The 20,873-nt window shown below is 40.0% G+C and overlaps 1 protein-coding gene across 6 annotated transcripts in view; it reads left to right on the top strand.

Annotated features, from left to right (window-relative positions):
* NCOA3 (nuclear receptor coactivator 3) overlaps nt 1-20,873 on the top strand; it is a 105,259-nt gene that overhangs the window by 75,903 nt on the left and 8,483 nt on the right. For all 6 annotated transcript variants that reach the window (XR_009454171.1, XM_059706831.1, XM_059706832.1 and 3 more), the window contains 13 exons: nt 531-705; nt 1,513-1,701; nt 1,871-1,972; nt 4,829-4,969; nt 5,239-5,386; nt 6,091-6,479; nt 6,659-7,527; nt 8,485-8,620; nt 9,630-9,824; nt 10,216-10,551; nt 10,645-10,771; nt 14,070-14,241; nt 19,880-20,173. Coding sequence is in view for 5 of the 6 variants with exons in the window: in XM_059706831.1 (XP_059562814.1) it covers nt 531-705; nt 1,513-1,701; nt 1,871-1,972; nt 4,829-4,969; nt 5,239-5,386; nt 6,091-6,479; nt 6,659-7,527; nt 8,485-8,620; nt 9,630-9,824; nt 10,216-10,551; nt 10,645-10,771; nt 14,070-14,241; nt 19,880-20,173 (3,273 nt within the window). In the remaining variant the exon portion in view is untranslated. The remainder of the gene's footprint in view (nt 1-530; nt 706-1,512; nt 1,702-1,870; nt 1,973-4,828; nt 4,970-5,238; nt 5,387-6,090; nt 6,480-6,658; nt 7,528-8,484; nt 8,621-9,629; nt 9,825-10,215; nt 10,552-10,644; nt 10,772-14,069; nt 14,242-19,879; nt 20,174-20,873) is intronic.

Raw genomic sequence — 20,873 nt, 5'->3', positions numbered from 1 at the left:
TACGCTAATTACCAAGTTTCTCTTTTATTAGATAGGAGATTATATATATATATATCCCTGAACCTAATGTTAGTAGAAATGGTGGCTGATAGTAGTTGTTTGGTTTTTTTTTTCAAATTCTACTCAGCACCAAGGCCTGTGTCTTAATCTGCTAGGCTGCCATAATAAAATACTACAGATTGGGTGGATTAAACAGTAGAAATTTATTTCTTACAATTTTGGAGGCTGAAAATTCAAGATCAGGGTCAGTAGGCTTGGTTTCTTCTGAGACCTCTCTCCTTGGCTTGTGTAGATGGCTGCCTTCTAACTGTGCCCTCACATGGCCTTCTCTCTCTGTGTGTGCATCCCTGGTTTCTCTCTCTTTGTAAGGACACCAGTCATATTTGCTTAGAACCCTACCTTATAACTTTAGTTAACCTTATTACCTCCCAAAAGCCCTGTCTTCACTGAGGGTTAGGGGTTCAACATATGAACTTTAGTAGGGATATGGTACATTCCATAATGTCCAATATTAACATATCCCACTTTAGGCATTGGATGGTTTCCTGTTTGTGGTGAATCGTGATGGAAACATTGTATTTGTGTCAGAAAATGTTACACAATATCTGCAATATAAGCAAGAGGACCTGGTTAACACAAGTGTCTATAATATCTTGCATGAAGAAGATAGAAAGGATTTCCTTAAAAACTTACCAAAATCTACAGGTAGGCCTTTAATATGTATTTTCTAAATAAGCTGAAAAATTTTTTTTCTTGACCATTCTTAGAAAATTAAATGTACCCTTTGTGTAGAAAGGCAAGTGGTTAATAGTAAAATTTTCAAATATGATCTTGGTGAATTTAGAATATGGTATACATTTCATATGACCAAAATATACAGTGAAGTTTCTGTTTTAGTTAAAATTATTTTAGTGTTTTATGTACAATAGCTCCCCTTTATCCTCAGGGGATGTGATCCAAGACCCCCAGTGGATATCAAGCTATGGATAGTGTCAGTCATTATATATACTATGTTATTTTTTTCTATACATACGCAATAAATTTTTCACTTAAAGGAAGCATTTTATATCTTCTCTTTGGCATATCCAAATTACCAGTATCACTACTCTTGCACTTTGGGGCCATTACTAAGTAAAGTAAGGGTTACTTGAACACAAGTACTGCTGCTGAGACACTAGATCTGATAACGGAGATAGCTGTGAAGTGACTAACAGGTGGGTAGACTATACAGTGTGAATATGCAGGACAAAGGATGATTCGTGTCCCAGCAGGGTAGGGCGGGATGGAACGCAATTTAAAACTTACAAATTATTGATTTCTGGAATTTTTCACTTAAGAGTTTTGGACCATGGGTAACTGAAACTGGGTAAGGGGAAACTCTACTGTATTGCCACCTTGAAATGTTAGTTGTAGCCCTTACTGAGGAAAATGTGCGTAATGAGAAAATATAGCTTGAGTTCTTGATGATGGTCATAGACTGAGTTGCCAACTTTTAAAATTTATTTTCCAAAGTTAATGGAGTTACCTGGACAAATGAGACCCAGAGACAAAAAAGCCATACATTTAATTGCCGTATGTTGATGAAAACACCACATGATACTGTGGAAGACATGAACACTAGTCCTGAAATGCGCCAGAGATATGAAACCATGCAGTGCTTTGCCCTGTCTCAGCCACGAGCTATGATGGAGGAAGGGGAAGGTAAGAGTGATTACATATTTGTGATGTTTATGAAACACATAACAGCCAAACTTGTAGTTTTATCATTTCCATTGTTACGATTCTTCCTACTGAATTTCATGTTCTTACCTATTGAACAGCTATATTTAATGGTTATATAGATTTCTTACCTGGTTAAATTTTATTGTAGATTTGCAATCCTGTATGATCTGTGTGGCACGCCGCATTACTACAGGAGAAAGAGCATTTCCATCGAACCCTGAGAGCTTTATTACTAGACATGATCTTTCAGGTAAAAACTTGGTGTATTGCATAGATACATTTTGTTCATTTAGGAAATGTTTAGAAAAGTTCACTGTTTCTACTGCCTGTACTGTCAGGCTGTACCCAGTGTAATGAATGCTTTGCATGGATTATTTCCTATATTTCTTATACAGCCCTGAGAGAAATTCACTACAAATTTTGAAAAGGCGTAGCTAGTTTTTAAGGACTATCATGAAACCTACTTTAATTTTTTAACATATTTGAGTTGTATATATTTTATCTCTAGTGTATTTGATATTAAGCAAAAGTTGTCAAACTTTCAGATTTGAGTACTTGGTTAACCTTGTTTAGATTTTAAGTGTTCAAAAATGCAGTCACCTCTCAGATAGAAAGAATTGTCCCTACTAACTGTTTAGGCAGGTATTTTCTCTTGGATCATAGTTGCAGGGATAGTATCTTCAGATGTGAACAATTTTATTGGTAGGTGTTATTTTTTTTTCCTTTAAATGAAAATGAACCTGAGGTGACATGTAACTTTCTGTACATTCAGAAAGTAGAAAGAGATATGTGATACACTCTTATAGTCTACTAGTGGCCCAGTACACAAATTCCTGCACCCTCTCCAGTCTGGGACCCCTCTGGGGATGTCCACCTGCCAGCAGTCGGACATCGCTCTCGTGATCTGGGACTGCTGGCTCCGAACCGCTCACCTGCCTGCCTGCCTGATTGCCTCTAACCATTCTGCCAGCCAGCCTGCTCGCCCCCAGTTGTCCCCCCCCTTGCCAGCCTTATCACCCTTAACTGCCTCTGCCCCGCCACCATGGCTTTGTCCAGAAGGATGTCTGGAAGGTCTCCTGGTCTAATTAGCATATTACCCTTTTATTAGTATAGACTAGAGGCCCGGTGCACAAAAATTTGTGCACTCGGGGGGGAGGGGGGGTACCTCAGCCCGGCCTGTGCACTCGCGCAGTCTGGGACCCCTCGGGAGATAACGACCTGCTGGCTTAGGCCTGCTCCCGGGTGGCAGAGGGCAGGCCCAATCCCTAGGTGCAGCCCCTGGTCAGGCTCAGAGCAGGGCTGATTGGGGAGTTGGGGCACCGCCCCCTGTCATGCACAGAGCAGGGCGGATAGGGAGGTTGCGATGCCACCCTCACTCACACTCAGGGTAGGGCTGATTGGGGGGTTGGGGTACCGCCCCCGTCACACTCAAGGCAGGGTCGATGGGGAGGTTGTGGCGCCACCCCCTGTCACACACAGAGCAGGGCCAATCAGGAGGTTGGGGCGCTGCCCCCTGTCACGCACAGAGCAGGGCCGATCGGGGGTTGGGGAGTTCCCCCCTGTCATGCACAGAGCAGGGCCGATCAGGGGGTTGAGGAGCTCCCCCCTGTCACGCACAGAGCAGGGCCGATCAGGGGGTTGGGGCGCCGCCACTCTCACACTCAGGGCAGGGCCGATGGGGAGGTTATGGCTCTACCCTGTCACACACAGAGCAGGGCCCGTGGGTTGGGGGGGTTGGGGCGCCGCACCCTGTCACACACAGAGCCGCAGGGTGAACAGGGGGTTGAGGAGCTCCCCACTATCAGGCACAGAGCAGGGCTGATCAGGGGGTTGGGGCGCCTTCCCCTGTCACGAACAGAGCAGGGCCGATAGGGAGGTTGTGGCCCCTCCCCTGTCACACAGAGCCGCAGGGCGATCAGGGGGTTTGGTCGCTGCCCCCTGTCACGCTGATCCTGGTGCCGGGAGGCCTCTCAGCTCCGCTGATCCCAGTGCTGGGAGGCATATTACCCTTTTACTATATAGGATAGAGGCCTGGTGCATGGGTGGGAGCCAGCTGGTTTGCCCTGAAGGGTGTCCTGGATCAGGGTGGGGGTCCCCACTGGGATGCCTGGCCAGCCTGGATGAGGGGATGATGGCTGTTTGCAGCTGGTCACACACCCTTCAGGGTGGGGGTCCCCACTGGGGTGCCTGGCCAGTCTGGGTGAGGGGCTGAGGGCTGTTTTCAGGCTGGGACTGAAGCTCCCAACTGTTCCTTTTTTTCTTTTTTATTCTGGGCCAGCTTTAGCTCTGAGGCTTGTCTCCATATGTGAGGCCTCAGCTGCTGAAAACAGGTATCTGGTTTGTTTTGGTTCTATAATAGAAATATCAACTCCAGCTCTGAGATCCCAGCTCTCTGAAAGCTGGTTTCTGGGTTTTGTTTAGCTTCTATATTTGTTACAGTGATTTTTAAACTGCAAACTAAGAGGCCAGCAAGGCAGGCGGGGAATGTTGCAGTCCTCCGTCACTGAAGCAAGCAAGCCTTGTGTTAGTTTCAAGCTGCCTGGCTGCCGGCCGCCATCTTGGCATATCACCCTGATTAGCCAATGGGAAGGGTAGCGGTGATACGCCAATTACCATGTTTCTCTTTTATTAGATAGGGTATAGCAAAACATTTAATGTAAGAGTTTTCTGAAGGACTGTGTCTTTAACCCATTGTATGCCATAAGCATCTGTAGTCGCAAGTGGTGGACCTTCCTCACATGCCACGCACATCTATAAAAAAATGTTTTCCCTAAGTGGCAGCCCTGACCAACTTTAAAATCATTTTTTTGTGTGAGAATTTTCAGCTGAAAATATTCGAGAACACCCGAATTGTGAGTAATATATTTATTTTGTAATATTCATTGCAAATTGATTTTTTAAAATTAAATTCAAAATATCATGGCATGTGGGGATGGTTTCTATTTTGGACACGTGGCAGTTAACTGGTTAAACAGAAAAGGTTTGGATACAGCGGAAATTTGGATCAAAGATGGTGGAACAAAGATTTTTTTAGTGGGAAGCCATGTAATATGCAACCAATAAATACTTGCTGGTTGGATTTAAATTCTTATTTTCTGTTTAATAGGAAAACTTGTTAATATAGATACAAATTCACTGAGATCCTCTATGAGACCTGGCTTTGAAGATATAATTCGAAGGTGTATCCAGAGATTTTTTAGTCTTAATGATGGGCAGTCATGGTCTCAGAAACGTCACTATCAAGAAGGTAAAGAATTTTAAGGAAGATTCTTAATATTGTTGTCATTCTGTTTGGCATGCTATAAAGTAGAAGTACAAACATGACCGTAGTTGTTGTTTTGTGCCTGTGGGATAGGAAAATTATTCTTGAGCATTCTTATTTTAGCCTGCTCATAATTTTGGTGCAGATCCAGTCTTTCACTGGATTTTGAAAATGTTGCATTTGAAGTATATTTATTTTCTATATGTATCTGTTTGTAATTGTAGTTATTAGTAACAGGGTATTTTCCCCAACAGCTTATATTCATGGCCATGCAGAAACTCCAGTGTATCGATTCTCTTTGGCCGATGGAACTATAGTGACTGCGCAAACAAAAAGCAAACTCTTCCGAAATCCTGTAACAAATGATCGTCATGGTTTTGTCTCAACTCACTTTCTTCAGAGGTAATGATAGATAACTGTATATTCTCATATTAAATGCATCAGTGTTCTCAAGATGTTTTATTAATGTAAAGAGAGAAAATTTAACGAGTAAAAGCAAGAAGGATGTTGGATTTACCAGTAAGTTTAGATTCCTAGATTATATGTTTTCTTTAAGGTTGTATTTTAATGTGAAAATGGTATTTATTCATTAATAATAATTTCCGGGAAATCTCGGAACTGGGAAGGCTAGTGGATAAAAGAGCAAATAAAATCTGACTACCTCTGTTACCTTTCATTTTCAATGACATATTAAATTGCTCTAAGGTCGAATTTAAAATTTGAAGGTAGACTTTAAGAATAGTTACTATTGCTGTTGCTAATGGTAAATGAACAACACTTGGAGGAGTATCACTCATTATCGAGCAGTTTGCTGGCATCTCCAGGTTAACACCGAGGTGGACAGCAACTCAAGCAGAGCCTTGCTGAGGTTCCAGTTAACATAGCTATTGTCCCTTTGCTGTGCTGTGGTGGTGTCACTCATTTAGATTTTGTGGCTTATTAAAAAGTATATCATTAGGTTAATAAATGATCAATATCTAGATTGGAATTGTCCCTAGGTATCAGAATGATGCCTAAGAAGTTAAATTCCTGGGCACTTCATCCTTTTTAGAAAATCTGATTCAAGGCTTTAATGCATGCCTGTCAGTTTTTTCTTTTTTTTGCAGGGAACAGAATGGGTATAGACAGAACCCAAATCCTGTTGGACAAGGCATTAGACCTCCAGCGGCTGGATGTAATTCGGTAGGTGGCATGAGCATGTCACCAAACCAAGGCTTACAGATGCTGAACAGCAGGGCCTATGGCTTGGCTGACCCTGGCACCACAGGGCAAATGAGTGGAGCTAGGTATGGGGCTTCCAGTAACATAGCCACAATGAACCCTGGGCCAGCCATGCAGTCACCATCTTCCTACCAGAACAACAACTATGGTCTCAACATGAGTAGCCCCCCACATGGGAGTCCTGGTCTTGGCTCCAACCAGCAGAATATCATGATTTCTCCTCGTAACCGCGGGAGTCCGAAGATGGCCTCACATCAGTTTTCTCCTGTTGCAGGTATTCCTGTTGGCATTTCCTTTTCTTTTTTTCTTTTTCAGAAATCCCTTTCTTTCCAGACCACTGTAATTCTTATGAAGTTAATTTATTTTATAATAGAAACTCTGAAGAGTTAAGTGGTATTTTGTTTTATGGCATTTGATAGTCTACTTCTTTTCCTCATTTTCCTCCAAATCCAGGTGTGCACTCTCCTATTGGATCTTCTGGCAATACTGGGAGCCACAGCTTTTCCAGCAGCTCGCTCAGTGCCCTTCAAGCTATCAGTGAGGGTGTGGGGACGTCTCTTTTATCTACTTTGTCTTCACCAGGCCCTAAATTGGACAACTCTCCCAATATGAATATAACTCAACCAAGTAAAGTGAACAGTCAGGATTCAAAAAGTCCCTTAAGCTTGTATTGTGACCAGAATCCAGTGGAGAGTTCAATGTGTCAGTCAAATAGCAGGGATCACCTCAATGACAAAGACAGTAAGGAGAGCAGTGTTGAAGGATCAGAGAATCAGCGGGGTCCTCTGGAAAGCAAAGGTCATAAAAAATTACTGCAGTTACTTACCTGTTCTTCTGATGACCGGGGTCATTCCTCTTTGACCAACTCACCCCTGGATTCAAGTTGTAAAGACTCTTCCATTAGTGTCACCAGCCCCTCTGGGGTCTCCTCTTCAACGTCTGGAGGAGTGTCCTCCACATCCAATATGCATGGGTCACTGCTGCAAGAGAAGCACCGGATTTTGCACAAGTTGCTGCAGAATGGCAATTCACCAGCTGAAGTGGCCAAGATTACCGCAGAAGCCACTGGAAAAGACACTAGCAGTGCAACGTTCTGTGTGGAAGGAAACGTCAAGCAGGAGCAACTAAGTCCTAAGAAGAAGGAAAATAATGCCCTGCTCAGATACTTGCTAGACAGGGACGATCCTAGTGACACACTCTCTAAAGAAGTACAGCCCAAAGTGGAGGGAGTAGACAACAAAATGAGTCAGTGCAGCAGCTCCGCCGCGCCTAGCTCGAGCCAAGAGAAAGACGCTAAAATTAAGACAGAAGCAAATGAAGAGGTAATTCGTTTTCTATATATTCCAGCTTAGTCATTGTGTTTCAGCCTTGCATTTCTGTGTTAGAAAGACAATGTTTTATACACAAATTCTTATCCTGTATTTTATGTTTATTTAATGGAAGTTTATCTTGAGCTATCATTTCTTTGTAATTCTTTTGAGCATCAGTAAAGTGTAATATGATGCAATTTAGAAATATCAGATTATATATTTTAAAATGTGACTATAACTTGTTACCAGCCAATTTGAAATTTTTCATGGAGGTGTTTATTGTTAGAATGAGCAGATTGGGTCATTAGGGCATAGTAGAAAGAAACCAGGGGAGTGGGGATGTGGATTTATATTAAGCAACAGCATTTTGATTTTTACCTAAAATCACATTTTATGTACACGATCACATTCTATATAAGCACTTCCTAAACTTTACTTGAGGAACACTATTCTGGGAGACGTTAATATGTGCCTGAGAAAATTAAAGTCTTGGAAAAGTCCTACTATTATTTATTTAACCTAGTATTCTCCAAATTTATTGACCAAAAGCTCCTTTTAAAGCGTGCCTATGAATACTGTGTTGAATATCAGCTTGTTGCTTTTATTAATCATACTTGTTTTCAGAAGGTATGTGTAGATGCAGACCTCTGTGTCTGCTACTGATCCTGACTAAAGTTAGCTGGGAAACGTTCTACAGTTTGAGAATTAATTATCTACTGCAAATTAAGGAAATGCCCCTTTGAAAGCAGCTCCAAAACCAGGGATTTGTCTTAGTAGTTTATATTGTTCTTTCATGGAAGAAGACTAGGGGAGGTCATAAGTAGCCAGCCTTTAAGTTGAGAGTTACCGTTTCAGGTAACCATTGTACTTTACTTGTTCACCCATTTTATTTATTTTCTTCCAATGACTATGGTTATACCTATATATCTAGTAATGTACATAGGCTAATCTTTAAAATTTTATTTTCAGGGATCTGGAGATTTGGATAATCTAGATGCTATTCTTGGGGATCTGACTAGTTCTGACTTTTACAATAATTCCGTATCCACAAATGGTAGTAATCTGGGAACCAAGCAACAAATGTTTCAAGGAACTAATTCTCTGGGTAAGAAAGAATTTTATTCTTGCTGCCTTTTAAACTTTTTTGCATACTTGCATGTACTCTTACATTAAGACTAGCGTCCAGCTGGCATATGTAACTTCAAAATGCTTCTCAGTTTCTCATACTAATTTGTAATTACATGTTTTTAGAAACTTTTGGGACATTTTCCTATTTTAAAAAAATTTCCAATTTTTGAACTAATATGATGCCAGTAGTTGTGGCATTTTCAGGAAAATGTTCATCTTTGATTGGTCCAGATGAATAGTAGTTGCTAGGGCATGTATTTTTCTAGGCACAGAGAATCAGATTAAAAAGCAACCAAAATTGTAGCTCAAAACCTGTCCTTCGATACTTATGGAATCTTGTCATTAATTATAAGACTTTTCTTATTTGGTGTTTGCTGGTTCCAGCTTCTCTTCTATAGCCATGTCTTTTCCTTATTCATCAATTTAATACAGATATATTGTATGTATCAATTGAAAAAGAATAATTCACAGTTATCTGAATGGTGGTTATTCATTTTCACTAGCACTATTTCCTAAACTGAAATGGATAATCAGATTAATGAAATAGACTGGGGAAAAAAGAAAAAGGTTAGGAAATTTTATGTTTCATTCCTTGTTTGATTAGAAGGCAACTTACCTGGTTATACCTACTTGTAAAATTTTAAACAGAGAAGCCATTTAATATATAGACATAAGGGAAGAACCTTTAAACATTGGTAAAATTTTCAGTATTAAGTGAAGTGGAATAGGAATGGACCATATCAGGCTGTAGATCATTGCCCACTACTTCAGCCAGCATTGAGACTCTTGTTTCTACTTTGCTTGGAATACAAGTTTTTTTAATTTTTTTAAATTTAGTGTTTATATTGTAAAGGAGGACAGTGTTTGTTTTAGTAAGAAAGACATTCTTGGGTGGGTGGTATTGTATTTATGTCTTATTCTTGATTATTCATGTATTGAATCATCAGAGGATATTTATATGTATTGTGCTTCTGTGTTTACAACAGGTTTGAGGAGTCCACAGTCTGTTCAGTCCATTCGTCCTCCATACAACCGAGCAGTGTCTCTAGATAGCCCTGTTTCTGTTGGCTCAAGTCCTCCAGTAAAGAATATCACTGCTTTCCCCATGTTACCAAAGCAACCCGTGTTGGGTGGGAATCCAAGAATGATGGATAGTCAGGAAAATTATGGTTCAAATATGGGTATGTTATTTCTAATTAGTATTTGTGATTAAAATTTTCTTTTGGGAAAAGCAAATTTAACACTTAAAACCAGTTAAGTAACTGGGATTAAGTAATAGGTTTTTGAATAAAAGTAGTAGCATAATATTTCTTTCATGAGTATTTCCTTCATTTAATCTATGTCTTGGTTATTTAAACTCTTCAGGAGGCTTTTGGTCTAAGACATTTTCTAACCTGTAATTGAATACATAGTGACCCATGAAAAATGTCTTCATAACTATGTAGCCCTCTTCTTAGGATGACGAAGTACTGTTTTGTCCTGGCTGATGTTGTATATGATAACTGTACCTATCTGATATAAGAAGGGTTTCCTATAATACGGAAAAGACCTAATCATTTCTGCCTGTTGTAGGTGGGCCAAACCGAAACGTGACTATGAATCAGACGCCTTCCTCTGGAGACTGGGGCTTGTCAAACTCAAAGGCCAGTAGGATGGAATCCATGAGTTCAAATTCCATGGGAAGACCAGGAGCAGATTTTAATGCTTCTTTACCCAGACCTACAATGGGTGGCTCGATGCCCACCTTGCCTCTTCGGTCCAATAGCATTCCTGGTGCAAGACCAATGTTGCAGCAGCAACAGCAACAACAGCAGCAGCAGCAACAGCAACATCAGCAGCAACAGCAACATCAGCAGCAACAGCAACATCAGCAGCAACAGCAACAGCATCAGCAGATGCTTCAAATGCGTAAGCATCCCCTTCATAAAAAAGAAAATTAGATGTTTTAGAGGAATTTTTGCTATTGGCTAATTTGAAAATTTATTCTTTTTGTTCCCCCAGGGCCTGGTGAAATTCCCATGGGAATGGGGGTCAGTCCTTATGGCCCAGCAGCACCATCTAACCAATCAGGTTCCTGGCCAGACGGCATGTTGTCCATGGAACAAGGCCCTCATGGGACTCAAAATAGGTGGGGGCTTATTATGTAACTCTAGAGAAAGTTAGCCTCGGATTATCTAGAAAAGGATCAGAACATAGGAACAAACCTGAAAGAGAATGAGAAAAACTCTGTAATTAGGTACTCAGTTGCTATATGGTCGTTTCTCGGATAATTGTATGTAAAAACAAGGCGGAGGCAGCAAGCAGTGATGTTCATGGGAGAGGGAGGAGATGGAGCTATATTGTTCAGCTACCAGGACTCTTTGAATGGTCAAACCTGGGATTTCTGTGAGGTAGTTGTCTCTCATAATGTTATAATCCTCCTCCATGAGAAGGAGGGTAAATTAGCACCAGTTTTATAAGATAAATGGTGTTCAGAGGATAAATAAGCCTATTTTTTATGGGAAAATTAATTTTAAAGGATTGGATTAATTCTTTTAAAAAATTAAAACATTTCAGGGATTATTGTGACAGTGAACTATATACATAGCAAGCACTCTTAAAAAAGAAGGATTGTGGATTATGTTTATATTTCATTTTTATTTAGCTTGGTTGGTAGTAACTCATTTCCATGAAAGAGGCTACCTGTCAATGTCAATTCTAACTTGAATTCTATAATAAATCAAGCTAAGAAAAAATGAATTGATCTATTGAGTAGTTTGTGATGTAACCATATGAATTTGTTACAAATTTTTAAAAATATGTTTTTATGGATTTTAGAGAGAGGGAGAGGGAGAGGGAGAGGGAGGGGGAAGAGAGAAAAAAAGAGAGAGAGAGAGAGAGAGAGCGCGCGCAATAGAAACATCCATGGAGGAGAGAAACATCACACTCTGGTTGCCTTCCATACCCACCCCAACTGCAGATTGAACCCACAACCTGGGTATGTGCCCTCACTGGGAATCAAATCGGTGACCTTTCCGTGCATGGGACAGTGGTCATCCAACTGGCCACACTGGCTAGGGCACGACATGAATTTATTAACTTGAGTGTTTCTTTACCTAGTAGAGAACAAATAGTTTCATCACAGTTTTTCTGAGTCAGGAGAATTGTCTAGTTCCATGCCCATTTAATGTGCTTGAGAACTGGCACCTTGCTGTGGTGTATGGAGTTTGTATTATACCTGTCACTGCATGAGCTCTGTGGCCAAGTATAACAAAAAGTTATTTTGGCAGGATACTAGGCTCAGTTCATTGATAGTGCAATGTTTCTATCTTTTTTCCTGTTCTTTTGTTGATTTCTCAATTTACATGACTATTACCACCTTTATTCTTGTAGGGTCTTGAAAACTGCACCCTCCACCCCCACTCCAGTCTTTGCTATCCCCCAAATGTCTAGGGGTCTAGCAGTTACAGTTTAGTGATGGGAGGGGGAAGCCTAAGCTAGATATGATGGTCGAAGATGGCCTGGTGAATTTAAAATTGTGGGCCTTGCCTGGCCTGTGTGGGTCAGTGGTTGAGCATCGACTTATGAACCAGGAGGTCACAGTTCAATTCCCGGTCAGGGCATATACCTGGGTTGCTCAATCCCCAGTGTGGGGCGTGCAAGACGCAGCCAATCAATGATTATCTCACATCATTGATGTTTCTCTTTCTTCCTTCCTCTCTGAAATCAATAACTATATTAAACAAAAAATAAATAAAATAAAATTGTGGGCCTTAAATTTAAATTGATATCATTTCCTATTCTCTGCTACTCAGTTTATTATTAGGTGTACCAGTTAATAATGTGGATTTTTTCTTTTCTTTTTTTAAAAATATATTTTACTGATTTTTTACAGAGAGGAAGGGAGAGAGATAGAGAGTTAGAAACATTGATGAGAGAGAAACATCGATCAGCTGCCTCCTGCACATCTCCTACTGGGGATGTGCCCGCAACCCAGGTACACGCCCTTGACCGGAATCGAACCTGGGACCCTTCAGTCCGCAAGCTGACACTCTATCCACTGAGCCAAACCGATTTTGGCGGATTTTTTTCAATAGATGGAGTTACACATATGTTGATATATATGCTATTTGATGTGTATGCTATTTTGTTGTATTGACAGCAAGCTTCAAAACTTCATATGTCAAATTTGCTGAAAGTGTTAATGTCATAGTTATTTTTACTCTTAAAAATGTCGAATTTTGTTTCAAAAAAAGAGCACTTGCGGGAAGTTTTAATTCATTACTTTATTTTGAAGAAAAAGTTATCGTATACTTCGGGAAGCTTTATGGTGAACATGCTCCATCTCAAGATACTTGTGAACGTTGGTTTAAATGCTTTAAAAGTGATGATTTCGATGTGAAAGACAAAGAGTGTCCAGGTCAACCAAAAAAGTTTGAAGACCAATAATTACAAGCATTGTTGGATGAAGATGCGTGTCAAACTCAAAAACAACTTGCAGAAAGATTAAATGTTGCTCAGAAAGATTAAATGTTCCGATCGTTTACAAGCAATGGGAAAGATTTTAAAGGAAGGAAAATGGGTGCCACATCAACTGAACGAAAGACAAATGGAAAACTGAAAAGTCAGCAGTAAAATGTTGCTTCATCGGCATGAAATAGTCTTTTTTTGCATCGAATTGTGACTAGCGATGAAAAATAGATTTATTTTGAGAATCCCGAATGCAGGAAATCATGGGTTGATCCAGATCAACCATCAACATAGACTGCAAGGCCAAATCGCTTCGGAAAGAAGACAATACACTGCATTTGGTGGGATCAGGAAGGTGTGGTGTATTATGAGCTTCTAAAACCAGGTGAAACCATTAATACTGTTTGCTACCGACAACAAATAGTCAATTTGAACCATGCTTTGATCGTGAAACGACCAGAACGTGCCAGAAGACACGGCAAAGTAATTTTCTTCATGATGACGCACCATCACACACTTCAAAACCAGTTAAAGACCCGTTAAAAGATATTGCTTGGGAAGTATTAACCCATCCACTATATTCACCAGACCTTGCTCCTTCAGATTACCACTTGTTCCGATTGATGGCACGTGCACTTTCTGAGCAGGACTTCAAAATGTACGAAGAAGTAGAAAATTGGGTCTCTGAATGGTTTGTCTCAAAAGAAAAGTTCCATTGAGACGGTATCCACAAATTACCTGAAAGATGGGGGAAATGTGTAGCTAGCGATGGACATTACTTTGAATAAAGCACTTTTGGTGTTTTTCTTGAAATTATTGTGTTTTCTTTGATTACAGATTCCACCATTATTAACCAGTACACCTAGTATTTATACTTGGTGTTTGAGTATTTGTTGCATATTAAAAATATTGTGTGTAATTGTGATATTTCATTTTGAAGAGGAAAAGCATCATTGTAATTGCAAGTCTCTCTTTAGGCCACTCTTCAGGAATTCTCTGGATGATCTTCTTGGGCCGCCTTCTAACATAGAAGGACAGAATGATGAAAGAGCGTTGTTGGACCAACTGCACACTCTCTTAAGCAACACTGACGCCACAGGCTTAGAAGAAATTGACAGAGCTCTGGGCATCCCTGAACTTGTAAATCAAGTAGGTAGCGTTAACATGGAACTAGAAGAACATGTGTACACATCCCTGAAGCTATGCAGGTGCCTGTGTGTCTTTCAGGTTACTTGTGTTACAGCACTACCTTCATATATACTAGCATTTAATTGAAAAAATGTACTTTATAATTGTGATATTATTTTCAGCACCCTACTATTTTATAAAGATGTCAGATTTTAGGCAACTATGGAAATGATCCAATAAAGCTACTGTGCAGTATTAAAAATGTTGCTTTCTACTTACGTTAGGTAAGTAACATAACTTGTTTTGTTAATCCTCACCTGAGGATATTTTTTCCATTGACTTAGAGTGGAAGGGGAGGGAGGAGAGAAGGGGAAGTGAGAGAGGGAGAGAGAAGCATCGATGTGAAGGAGACACATCTATTGGTTGCCTCCACATGCTCTCTGACTGGGGCTGGGGATCGAACTTGGAACCCAGGTATGTACCTTTGACGGTAATTGAACCTTTGACCCTTGGGGTGACGCTCTACTCAAATAGCCACACCGGCCAGGGTGGTAACATAACTTTTTATTTTATTTTTTAATTTTTTCAATTACAGTCTACATAAGAGTCCTCATTTTTATTATTTTTTAATCCTCACCCGAGGATATGTTTTTATTGGTTTTAGAGGGGAGAGAAAGGGGGAAGGAGGGAAGGAGGGAGGGAGGGAGGGAAAGGGGGGGGGGAGAAAGAAACAGAAAGAAAGAAAGGAAGAAAGAAAGGAAAAGAGATTGTGGATCAATTCCGCAACCTGGGTATATGCCCTGACCAGGAATTGAACCCATGACCTTTCAGTGTATGGGACGACGACACTCCAATCAACTGAGCCACACCGTCCAGGGCAAGAGTCCTCATTTTTATAATTACCTCTCTTTATTACCTAGCCAAGCAATATATATACTCTGGGAAGGAAAGCTTTTTAAAAATGTTAAACAAAACCCATCTTTAATGGTAAATCTGTCATCACCCAGTACCATCATCTCCTAGTCACAGTTACCTATGCAGTCTTACAAAAATATGCCATTCATAAGTCTGTATTTTTTGAAACAGGTACATTTTGTAGTGTCTGATTTATTTAAAGGTTGTAGAGGACTGGGGGCTGGTTTGTGCATTCCAGTGATAAGCAGGAGAAATCGTTAAGGTGTTCTCAGTCTATATGGGACAAATGTGTACACAAAGTATATGGTGTGAATGAACAAGTTACAAAAGAAATACTGAACATGATTATTTAAAAAAAATTTTGCCACTCTGTTGGCAACAGAAATTTTTTTTTTTAAATATATTTTATTGATTTTTTACAGAGAGGAAGGGAGAGAGATAGAGAGAGTTAGAAACATCGATGAGAGAGAAACATCGATCAGCTGCCTCCTGCACATCTCCTATCGGGGATGTGCCCGCAACCCAGGTACATGCCCTTGACCGGAATCGAACCTGGGACCTTTCAGTCTGCAGGCCGACGCTCTATCCACTGAGCCAAACCGGTTTCACCAGAAATTCTTGTTTTAAATTGTATTTCTTTGATTTGGGAGATTGAACATACTTTGGATTCTTTTTACCATTTAATTGTGTTTTTTAATAATTTCCTGATGAGGTTTTTATTTTATCTGCAACAGTAATTTATGTTTAGTTATTGATTTGTTGTTTCTTTCACTTAACAAATATTTATCTTCTGTGTGCCAGTCTCTTATTAGATACAGAGAGGAGCAATAGTGAGCAAATTAATCGCTGCTCCCAGAGCTCACATCCCACTTGGAAGGCAGATATCAGGAGCCACACAGAAGTAGAGGTTATGAGAAAAGGCATTTGATACTATGAAACCTTTATCATAAAGGGGACCTTTCTTTAAAAACAATTTTTTAATTGATTCCAGAGAGGAAGGGAGAGGGAGAGATAGAAACATCGATGAGAGAAAATCATTGATTGGCTGCCCTTTGCACGCCCCCTACTGGGGTTTGAGCCTGAAACTCCAGGCACATGCATGTGCATATGCCCTGAGGGGGAATTGAACCTCTGACCTCCTGGTTTAGAGGTTGATGCTCAACTACTGAGTGATGCCTGCCAGGCATAAAGGGACCTTTTCTTAAGGTAGTGTGTGTAGTGTCAAATTTTTCTATAAAGAGTCATATTTGAGATGTGATTTGACGTATGACTATTATCTAATGCAAATAGTTTTACCAGTTTATAGTTTTGTTCTTTAGTTTAAAATATTTGTGTTTTCAAACTCAGGATGATGAGACTGTGATCAAACATGTTAATACTTTAACAGCAAGATACATAAATAGTCATGCTAACTGGGATATATAGAAATTATGTATTGCTTCATATAAATTCAGGTTTGGCTTTGCTGTTAAATACATTTGTTGCTAATGAAAAATTGTTAGGTGGTTGTGTTTTAGAGCTTTACTGGATTTTTGGAATTTCAGATAAGAAATTGTGGATTGGCTTTTTATCTCCTCTTCTTCCAGTGCACACTCACATACCCGTAGCCATTACATACACATGTGCACATGTGCTCTTTGTACCTCCAATATAATGATGTCTTCTGTTGTTAAGTAGGTAGTCAGTATTTACATTATTTTGATTCATGACTGATCCAGGTATAGTTTGTATAGGGTTTTGTTTTTTGTTTATTTGTTCTGAGTTACTTGCCTTCTTTTTATTTGCTTGTTTTTTACACATTGCTATGTCTCCCCAGATACTACAACAGAAGTACAAAATTTCTCTTATTTTTTCTTCACCTGTTCAGACATTTCAATTCCTTCTCTCTCTCCTGTAGTTCTCTCTCCCTGTATTTTACTCTGCACTTAGAGGCAGGTTTAATGATTATTAATTATCACTCTTCTCCTATGTTGGAGCCCCAGTTCCTGAATCTCAGGTCATTTTTTTTTATGTATACTCCTTTGTTTTTCTAAGTTACAATTTCTATTAACTTCTTCATCTGTGCTGCCTGAGATACAACATTTTGGGTCCACGTATGTCTGAAAATACTTCCCACATCCCCTCCCCCATGTGCATGTCTGGCTGTGTATTAAATTGTGGGTTGAAAACGATTTTCTCTTAGGATTTGGAAGAAAACTTCCATAATTTTGTAGGGTTGCCATTGAGTCATATTACAGTCTGATTCCCCTTTCTCTCTCTGTGTGTGGCCCATTTATTCTCTTTGGAATTACGCAGAAACCTTTTCTCTCTGAAATTTCATGATGCTCTATCTTGGTATGGCTCTTATTTCATTCATTCTGCTGTGTATTAGATGCACAAATATTCCCTTTGGTTTTAGGGCATTTTCTTATATAAATTCTTTAATAATTTTATCCCTTCTGTTTCTTCTGATTTTTCTTTTTGGGGGTGCCTGTTGACATGTTGGGTGTTATGTTGATGCTGGTTGTTGTTTTTTTAATCTTTGTTTTTAAGTTAGTTTTTATTTGTTTGAGGCACTAATGTTGGAAGCTTCAGCATCAAATATCTGGTGATTCTGGACTACCTTTTTATATTTACGAGTGATGCATTAAAAAGCAGGACCAGTCTTATTTCAGGACTCCTCAAATTACAACATGTGGATTTGTTGGCCCTCCATGCCCTCCACTCCCATTATATAGTTTTTCTAGAGAAGGTCCTCTATGTCTCGCCTGGAAATTGTTTTATTGTCTGGTTACATTTTGGGAGCTGGGCTAGAGAAATGAGTTGATGATCCCATAGTGTTAAGATATAAAATGATGAAATTCTAGAAATTATAAATATATACGATTTTTTGTTTTCAGCCTCTGCCCTGCTCCTACCCTCTCCTGTGCTTGGTATCCCTGAACCCAGTCACTTTGGGGAGAGTAGGTAGAAGGTACAGACACTTGGCTATGTGGAGTTGGGGAGCAGGCTGAGGGCAAAGGGTAGTTGGCCCCCCCTGCCCTATACTCAGACTCTGACCAACTGCCTTTGTGAGCACTGTGCCTGACTGCTCTCCCCAAGGAGCCTGATTGACTTCTTAGGAGACATTTGCTCAATTCTTGTGTGTTTTCCTCTCAGGCACATGGGTCTCGGTTTCTCTGCTCTGTTCATTTGCTCCTTTCACTTTCTGTCTTTCAGATACCTATTGAACTATTTGATATTGTTTGCCTTCTTTAGTTTCATTGTTTTGTGGATAAATAGTACCTTTTTAATTTTTTTGCTGTCATTTTAGTAGGGTTAGCAAGAGGAAGTTGGTAAATGTGCAGGATCAATTTGCTATGTTAAACCTATAGTAATTTTTACTGTAAAATTTTCTTTATAAAAAGATATCTCAGATTGCTGTCTTGAGAAGGGAATTGGATGATGGGACAAAGTAGAAATTCTACTTTGTAGTAACACAGATGCCAGTTACGATAAGATTTCGAGAGGTGTCTTGGAAAGGGCCACAGCAATGGAGTGGAAAGAAGGATATACCATGTGCATGGAAGCAAAACTGACAGGACTTGGCGGACTGTGTGTACATGCATGTGCATACCCACACTTGGGCAGGGAGAATGGAAGAGTCAAAATTGCTGACTTAGTTCCGAATGAATGGTGTTGCCATATTCTGTGTTGTGATACAGGAAAGACTGGAGGAGAATCAGGCTTTTGAGAGTGGGGCTGTCAGGAATCACAGCTTCGGTTTTCTGCATGTTAAATTTGAGATGCCTGAGACATTTAGGTAAAGATGTTATGTAGGCATTTGCATAAGCAAAATTAGAGTTCAAAGACGTTTGAACTCTAGAGACCAAAAAATTGGCAGGTGTTGCTAGTAGATGAAAACATCCAAGTAGAAAGAGAGAAAAGAAGAGGACTAACAGTCCTCCAGGAAGAGGCCCGAGAGGCGGGAGAAAAGCCAGTGTGTGTCACAGGACAGTGGGGTGAAGTATGCTTTAAGGCAAGGCTTGGTGAGGGTGTGGACTGCACACTTGGCATTCTGTGCCTGTGGATAAGAAGATGAAGGTGAATGCAGTAATGACAGGTTCTTCTTGACTTAGCATGGCAGGCTCTTCCTTCCTTCAGAATATTTATTGGTACATCCTTTTCTGTCACCCTCTTGGACATTATTTTGTACACATCCTTAGCAGAAGTGATGTTGGCACATAACAGGCACTTCATAAATAACTACTTGTTGAAGGAAGCCAACCTGCCCACTACTGACAAATAGTAGTGGATGGCCATCTTTAGGTGAATACGCTGCCGGGGCCATGAGCTTTTGTTGGTTTACCTAAATCACCTGTTGCAAACTTCAAAAATGTTCTTTTACAAATTAGGTTAGAATTTTGTAAATACAGTATAAGGATTTTAATTGATTTATTTTATATATTGATTTATTTCATATATACCATGTTGGTACAGAAATCTAGTCCAGAACCAATAGTATTTCTCCAGGTACTTAATACATTGTAGATATTTGGCACAGAAAATGTTTGAGTGTCTATTTGTGTGAAACTATAGCTGTGAAAGATGGGGCATGGTCTCTGTTCTCATGGGACTTCAGACATTAAACTTGATTTTGCTTTTGGAACTGTACAACATCATTGTTCACATATACTAACTTTATTTTTCACCTTCTTTAGAGCATTTGCTTTCAGTTGTTTTTCCAGATGTACTTCACTGTTCGTTTATGTGTTTGATGTTTAAGGGACAAGCTTTGGAGCCCAAACAGGATGTTTTCCAAGGCCAAGAAGCAACAGTAATGATGGATCAGAAGGCAGCATTATATGGGCAGATGTATCCAGCACAGGGGCCTCCAATGCAAGGAGGCTTTAATCTTCAGGGACAATCACCATCTTTTAACTCTATGATGAGTCAGATGAACCAGCAAGGCAATTTTCCTCTCCAGGGAATGCATCCTAGGGCCAACCTCATGAGACCTCGGACAAACACCCCTAAGCAACTTAGAATGCAGCTTCAGCAGAGGCTACAGGGCCAACAGGTAACCAGTCACATGCTCTGCCTTGACCAAAGCGGCTTTACCTTTGGCCTCCTCTTCTCCAGTTGTTTGTGTTCTTCAGGCCTTGTGTCACTGGCTCTCTAACTCTTGTTAACTAAAATTCCTTTTGTTTTCACTCCTGTGTAACATTTTGTTTGTATAGATGGTTTCTTGTTAGGGGCTGTGCGCTAGAATTGGGTAGTTTTTTATAAGAATAGTCTGATGTACATGTTAAAAAAGTCAGTTTCAGAGAGGATTGCTCTTGGGAGAGAAAAGTATTTCTAAGTGACTTTGTAGTCCTGGAGGTAGATAACTTCTGTTTTTAAAAGTTCGTAATAGTAATAACCAAATATTTAAACCTGAGTGATTTCAGCATTCTTAAAGATTTATTTTTTTATTTATTTAGAAAGGAAAAGAGAGGGAGGGAAACATTGATGTGAGAGAGACATTGATTGGCTGCTTCCTGCCTGCCCCCTACTGAAGATTGAGCCTTGAAACCCTGGCATGTGCCCTGACTGGGAATCCAACTGGCAACCTTTTGGTGCACAGGATGATGTCCAGCCAACTGAGCCATACCGGCTAGGGCTCAGCATTCTTTTTATGGAATCTGCTTTCTAGATGTTTTATAAAACTTGAGCTCTCTTAATATGCTAAGATACGACATTTTTCTCATTGTTTCTTTAATCCCCAACAACTATTTTAA

This window comes from Myotis daubentonii, chromosome 8 (genome assembly GCF_963259705.1).
Source record: "Myotis daubentonii chromosome 8, mMyoDau2.1, whole genome shotgun sequence".
NCBI lineage: Eukaryota > Metazoa > Chordata > Mammalia > Chiroptera > Vespertilionidae > Myotis > Myotis daubentonii.
This window is presented reverse-complemented; position numbering and strand designations above follow the sequence as displayed.